At 65.8% G+C, this 6,468-nt stretch overlaps 3 protein-coding genes across 3 annotated transcripts in view; 2 read left to right on the top strand and 1 right to left on the bottom strand.

Annotated features, from left to right (window-relative positions):
* Nucleotides 1-1,337: 1,337 nt before the first annotated feature.
* Nucleotides 1,338-2,960, bottom strand: EMIHUDRAFT_220632 (hypothetical protein; the record flags this gene model as incomplete). The annotated part of the gene is made up of 7 exons (XM_005757221.1): nt 1,338-1,416; nt 1,498-1,640; nt 1,733-1,870; nt 1,943-2,018; nt 2,278-2,518; nt 2,673-2,740; nt 2,821-2,960. The coding sequence occupies 7 exons, from the start codon at nt 2,958-2,960 to the stop codon at nt 1,338-1,340; spliced, it is 885 nt and encodes a 294-aa protein (XP_005757278.1).
* Nucleotides 2,961-3,906: 946 nt separating this feature from the next.
* On the top strand, nt 3,907-4,218 carry EMIHUDRAFT_220630 (hypothetical protein; the record flags this gene model as incomplete). The annotated part of the gene is made up of 1 exon (XM_005757220.1): nt 3,907-4,218. The coding sequence occupies one exon, from the start codon at nt 3,907-3,909 to the stop codon at nt 4,216-4,218; it is 312 nt and encodes a 103-aa protein (XP_005757277.1).
* Nucleotides 4,219-5,549: 1,331 nt separating this feature from the next.
* EMIHUDRAFT_43798 (hypothetical protein) overlaps nt 5,550-6,468 on the top strand; it is a gene marked incomplete at both ends in the record, with an annotated part of 1,350 nt that continues 431 nt past the window's right edge. Inside the window, 3 exons of the mRNA XM_005757219.1 lie at nt 5,550-5,665; nt 5,851-5,947; nt 6,085-6,333. Coding sequence (XP_005757276.1) covers nt 5,550-5,665; nt 5,851-5,947; nt 6,085-6,333 — 462 coding nt within the window. The remainder of the gene's footprint in view (nt 5,666-5,850; nt 5,948-6,084; nt 6,334-6,468) is intronic.

Raw genomic sequence — 6,468 nt, 5'->3', positions numbered from 1 at the left:
ACAACAGAACAACAGTGGGGCTCCCCAACAACAGTAGCTAACGTTAGGCCAGCTGAACAACAATAAGGAAGGCCTGGCAGTGACCCACGACGATCTCCAGCGTCCAGTGCGGGTAATACCCGAAAATACCTGGAAAAACCCAGGTATTTTCGGGTATTACCCGGGTTTTGGCATTTTCTGCTTGCTGACCACTGAACAACAGTAACAACAGTAACAAACAGTAACAGCCTGGGCTGGGGAGAACACTTGAACAACGTTGAGGATTTCAGCCAACAATAGTGCAACTGTTAGGCCCAAAGTTAACGTTTGACAGCTCTAGCTGCCCCCCCGCAGATGAGAAACACTGTTAGGGGGTGGGGAAAGGGGGGGAGACTAGGCACAGCCCCCAGCGCAGACGACGCAACGACTGAATGTGCGAATTGATGAGCCCTCTCATCCCGAGTGGTTCGATCCCACGCGAATCCGAGACGGTGAGGGCGAAACGCCGAAAACGGGGTACGACGGACGTCGCGAAGAGATGGCCGCCGAAGCCGCCGCCGCTGGTGCTGAGCGCATGTCGAACCCGGACGCACAGAAGTACAATCCCAGGGAGGGAGGGAGGGAGCGAGGGAGGGAGGGAGGGAGGGAGGGAGGGAGATGTGCCTCGGCCGGCTGCGACAGCACGGACGCGCCGCGCTTCAGGTCCCACACCCTCAGCATGCGATCGTCGCCGCTTGACACGGCCAGCCCGAGCGCAAACTCCTCTGGCGGCGTGGCGAGCGCGCGCACCGCACCCCCCACCTCGCCCTCCGCCTCGCAGTCGACAGCCGTCGGCGGCGCGGCCGAGCGGGCACAGCAGGCAGCCTGCGGGGAGAGGCTAGCCGTGATCCGCCGAGATCCGCCGAAGTCCGTCGAGATCGGCTTATAGGTCCGCCGAGATCGGCCGAGATCCGAGATCGGCCGAGCGGGTGCAGCTGGCCGCCTGCGCGTGCCCGCTCGCAATCACGCGCGGCTCGCCGCCCACGTTCGGACTCGGAACGAGCAGGAGCTCGGAGGCCCACGTGCCGAGCAGCAGGCCGTGGTCGCTCGACCAGTCGCACGCGCGCAGCCGAGGCTTGGGGAGGGAGGGGGGGGGGATATGAAGGTGTGAGGGGCGCTATTGAGAGGTGCGAGAGCAGCGCCTTTGGGGAGGGGAAAGGCTTGCGGAAGCGATACACAATGCATGACGCACATCTCGCATCGGCTAGGTCTCGGCTAGATCTCGCCTGCGGCGCCAGCAGCGCGAGGCCGCGGGCGATGCCGTCGAGGAGCGGATGCCTGCTCGCGGCCAGGGAGCTGTGAGCGGAGGCGCGGCTCGCTCATGCCCGGTTTCCTCGGGGCGGCGGCTCGCTCGAGGATGGGCTCAAGCGCGCGCGACCAGAGTCGGACGGCGCCATCCTTCCCGCACGAGAGCAGGCGGCCGCCTGGGATTTGGTCAGGATCAGATTCAAGGGCAGGGCTAGGGTTTGACTGCTGCACGAGGGCAGGCGGCCGCCTGGCCCCTCGGCCACGACGTGAACAGGCCCGGCGTGGGCGCCCTTGACCGAAGTGACCAGCCTGCCTGTCTCGAGCTCGAAGGCGTGCAGCGCGCCCGTGGCAGAGCCGACGACGCACTCGCCCTCCTGCACAAAGCCCGGCGGCGGGGGGTGGAGCGCTGGCACCCGAAGGCCCGTGATCACCCCTAGATTTGGTCCGAGTTTTGGCCAAGATCAACCTGCCCGAATCCGACCGAGAGGAGGGCAGCCGCGCGCTCGCGGCCAGGCAGCGCTAGCCGCGTGCCGTGGCTGTCGGGCAGCAGCTCGGTGCGGTAGACGCGCGCAAAGCCCTTCCCCACGAGCACCAGCCGCGCGGGCTCATCGTCGTGCCGTGAGAGTGTGTGCCTACGAGGGTCCGTCCGGATGTTCCGAGGAGGCCTTGTGCGCACCGCCTCGCCGTGCTTCGCGCGCGTGTTGCGCAGGCTCGCGGAAGAAAAGCTCGAGGCGGAGCTGTCCGAGGAGCGCCTGCGCGGCGGCAGGCTCGGCTAGGCGAAAGCTCGGGCCTGATCTCGCCCGATCTCGGGCGATTTCGGTGCCGCAGCCGCGCGAGGAGCGTCGTGGGCTTGAGCCCGAATCTCGGCTGATCTCGGCGCATCTCGGCTGAGCTCGCCTCGTCGCGGAGCTCGGGCCGGCCGCACTCGGCGCCGGCGCACAGCGCGCGCCAAAGATGCGCTCCTTGTGCGTCAGCACGTGGCATCGGGCGACGCCTGTCTGCCAGTCCCACAGGACGAGGAGGTGGTCGTCGTCGGCACCCACCGAGCAGAGCGTGTCGCCCGACGGGGTGAATGCGAGCTGCGACACCCATCGCTGGTTGCAGCCCGTGAAGACGAGTGGCCCCTTGAGCACCTGAGCCGAAACGACCCGACATGACCCGAGGTTGCACCCCGTAAAGACGATGGACCTTTCCACCACCTCAAGGCTACGCGCGTCCCACACCCAGATGGTCGGCTTGCGCATCCGGCCGCCTAAGAACAAACGGAGTGTGTGAGATGGTCGGCTTGCGCACCGGCCGCCCTCGCGGGGCTACTCTTGGCTATTCTCGGCTATTCTCGGCTAGTCTCGGCTAGACTCGGCTAGTCGCGCCCTCGCGGAACGACTTTTGCGCCGACGCGACGAGACCGCGGCCGCGGTGAACGGTAAGGCCGAGGACATCGTCGGTGTGCTCCTTGAAGTGCGCCTGCGTTGTGCTTGTCTCAGTTGTACACCACCCGAGGTTTCCCGAGGCTACCCGTGATTGCACGCCTGCGCGTGCTTGTCGCAATTGTACCTGACGACGAGCGCCGCGGCGGTGTACACGACGAAGCCATCGTCGGCCGATGACCAGAGGGCGGTGCGACGCGTGTCATAGCCGCGGAAGCCGTACACCCAACTCAGCCGCAAGCTCTCGGGCGGCGGCGTCGCGTCCATGGCCGGCGCGTCGGTGGGCGGGTAGATGGCTCCGCGCCACGGGGGTACGGCCGCGAGCTGCTCGCCTAGCCGGACGCGTCGTGGACACATCATGAATGCGTCCCCGACACGGGGTAGAAGGGGCCGCGAAGCTGCTCGCCGCTCGACGGGTCCTCAGACACAAAAAGCGTGCCCTCCTCCTCCTCCTCGTCGTCGTCGTCAGATGAGGAGCCACCGCCGCCGCCACCGCCGCCACCGAGCGACTGCTGCCGTACGAGCGAGCGGCGTGGCCTGGGCTTGAGGTCCGCATACTCGACCACCTCCACGTCCGAGTCGTCCGCCTCGTCCTCCTCGCCCTCCTCGCCAACCAGCCCGCTGCCCACCCCTGCAGTCGCGCCTGTGCTGTCGGCGCCCCCCGCAATGCCTCCCGCGCCGCCGCTCTCCTCCCGGCCTGCGTACACGCTCCAGCTGACGCTCTTCTGCCCCAGCACCGCCGGCGCAGCGAGGCCCCCGGTCGGTGAGTCCGTCGCCTAGTGAATCCAGCCACGGCGCCAATTTTGCTCATCGGGGCGAGCCGCTGCTACTGGAGGTTGCGCGGCGCACGGACTCTGAGAGGGAGGGCGCCCATCTCGCACGACGAACTGCGACGAGCGGCCTGCTGCTTCGAGCGTCGGCGCAATGCCCAGAGAATGATCAGCACCATTTCGATGACGTGTCACGCCACCGTTTCCGCGCTACGGATAACCTCTGGCTCGACCTGCGGGCGCTGCACAGGAAGCTAGCGAAGCTCAAGCAAGGAGATATATCGTTGAGTGTGGCGCCTAATCTGACGACGGTCGACCCACACGACGAGACCTCAACACCGGTCTACGAGCTCGAGGCCACTGTGGGGGCGGTGCTGGAGTTGTTCGGCGCCGAGGCGGCTGCGATTCTCGTGCCGTGCTCGCGGTTCGCGCCTGTACGCACGATGGGCGACTTACTAGCGCTCCGGTCGGATGCGTACGAGGCTGCCGGAGGCCGCGTCGTACTCGCACCTGAGCGAGAAGGCGTGCCGCCTCTCGTCCTGCTGGACGCCTCGTACTCATCCTCCGATAGCCTCGACGCGCTCATCCCAGACGGCGCGCCTTCGCTGCTGCGGTGCACGAGACTCACCATCGAGGGCCCGTTTACCCTGGCGAGCGGTGTCGTCTTCGAAGGCGACGTCAGGCTCACGAACGGCTCAGGGCGGGTGCGACAGCTCCCGGCCGGAACGTACAAGGATGCTCACGTGAGAGAGTGAGTCTTCATCTTTCTTTGTGTATATTACGATGCGGCTCTATCTCACACACACACGAGAGACGATCGCGAGAAAAAGAATTTTATGATAAGAGCGGCGAGCCCGGAAGAAAGGGCCCGGATCGAGGGCCCCGGATCGAGGCCCCCCCGGAACGAAAGGCCCGAAGAAGGGGGTGGGGTGGGGGGGGGGGATCCTCCGCGCGCTCCCTTTTCAGCGCCTCGTCGGCCGCCGGCGGGGGTCCGGCGTGGTTTGAGGCAAAAAGAATTCAATCGGCGCTCCCCTCTTCCTTCCTCTCCAACAGCCTCTCTCACAGCAGACATGCAGAGAGAGATTTTTAGCAATACCTCAATACCAAACAAGTGTTTGTGACATGCACGACAAGACAAGAACGAAACCGAACCGTGGTTTGATTGCATATCCCGCTTTGCTTGCAGTACCGCCTCGTTTGCCTCTCGCCCGTCGCCCGGCGCGACGCGACGCGAGATGAGAGCTCCCCGGCCCCGCCTCGCCCCACAACCACCTCTGCAGCGAGCCCGGATAAAACGCCGTGCTGCGACCTCCGCGCGAGCGGCTCGAGCTCCGAGGAGCGAGCGACGCGAATCTGGCACATCAGACCGCGGTCGGAGCGCTCCTGAATGCGCGGCCGCGGGTCGCTTCCATGCCTACTGCCTCCCCGCGCCCCCCAAATCGAGCCCGCGCCCTGCTCGTTCCATTTTATGCTGCTGACGCACGCCCGCCTCAAGCTGCGTTCGCTGCGAGTAGGTGCGGCCCTCTTGCATATGACTGTGTTCACCACCAAGGAATCGTGCGGGCCCGACGAGTTTCTCCTGCCCTCTGGAGAGCTGCTTGGAACGTGCACCAAAAACACCAACGCGAGCGAGCGCATCCTCGCCGGCGACGGCCGCTACTACGGCGGGCCTGGCTCGGTCATCCAGGACAAGGAGGCGACCACCTGCAGCTTGGGAAACTACTGTCCGCTCACAAACGGCGCGTACGACACCCTGAAGGAGTGCGACGTGGGCAAGGAGGGCGGCGACTGGTGCCCCGAGGGCATGGTTGCGCCGCTCGACTGCCCCGTCGCCCGCAAGTGCAAGGCGGACGCGATGGGCGCCGGCGCGGCGGGGCTCTCGATGCTCCTCGTCTACGTCGTCCTCGTCCTCCTTTTCTGGCTCTTCATGCGGTACCGCAAGGCCAAGAGGCTCAAGGACTCGGTGCAGGCGTCGGCGCGGCACGCCGAACCGCTCACCTTCCAAGGTGTGAGGCTCCCACAGGGCCAAGAGCGAGTGTGCATCGAGTTCGAGAACGTGGGCTTGCAGCTCAAGACCAAGGGCAAGAAGAACATTATCCAAAACATCAACGGCTGCTTCCCGCCGAAGTCGCTGTGCGCACTGATGGGGCCGTCCGGCTGCGGCAAGACCACGTTCATGAACGCCCTCTGCAACAAAGCCCGGTCTGCGCGCGCGCACACACACACACACACACACACACACATCACACCGCTCGCCCACGCGCACTGGGCCTAGCACTGTTAATGCCGTGGGGCTCCTGTGTCTTAGGAGTCGCGAGGGTTGCCCCTCCTCCTCCGCCCCTCCGCCTTGTGTGTGTGGAGAAGTTGACCTGACCTGACCTGACCAGGTATGGCAAGGTGACGGGCACCGTGCGCGTCAACGGCAAGGTGGACGGGCTCGCCGGACTCGATTCGCTCATCGGCTTCGTGCCGCAAGATGACACGGTGCGTTCGCACCAAACCCCCGCCCTGGCCCTCACAACAGCCCTCTGCCATGCCGGCTCGCTCTGCTTGCTCGCTTAGCTGCCTGGCTGCATGTCTGCCTGCAGCCACGGTACGCGTGCCCTTGACCCTGACCCCAGGTGCACCCCAACCTGACGGTCTACGACAACCTCTACTACAGCGCGTTCGCGCGCCTCCCCGCCTCTATGTCCAAGATCGAGAAGATGGATGAGATCGAGACGGTCATCAAGGTGCTTGGGCTTGACAAGGTGCGCAACTGCCTGGTCGGCGACGCGGAGAAGCGGGGCGTGAGCGGCGGGCAGCGCAAGCGGGTCAACATCGGCGTCGAGCTCGTGGCCCGCCCCGCGGTCCTCTTCATGGATGAGCCGGTAGCTCCCTCCCCCCCCGCGCGTCCTCGACCGCAACTGCCATCTCCGCCCCGCCTTCGCCGACGGCGATACCGGCGCCGCCGCGCTTTCGCTGCCCTCGCGGTGACTCCGCGCCGTTCGCCCTTCCTCCATCGC

This window comes from Emiliania huxleyi (assembly GCF_000372725.1).
Source record: "Emiliania huxleyi CCMP1516 unplaced genomic scaffold EMIHUscaffold_92, whole genome shotgun sequence".
Taxonomy (NCBI): Eukaryota; Haptophyta; order Isochrysidales; family Noelaerhabdaceae; genus Emiliania; species Emiliania huxleyi.
This window is presented reverse-complemented; position numbering and strand designations above follow the sequence as displayed.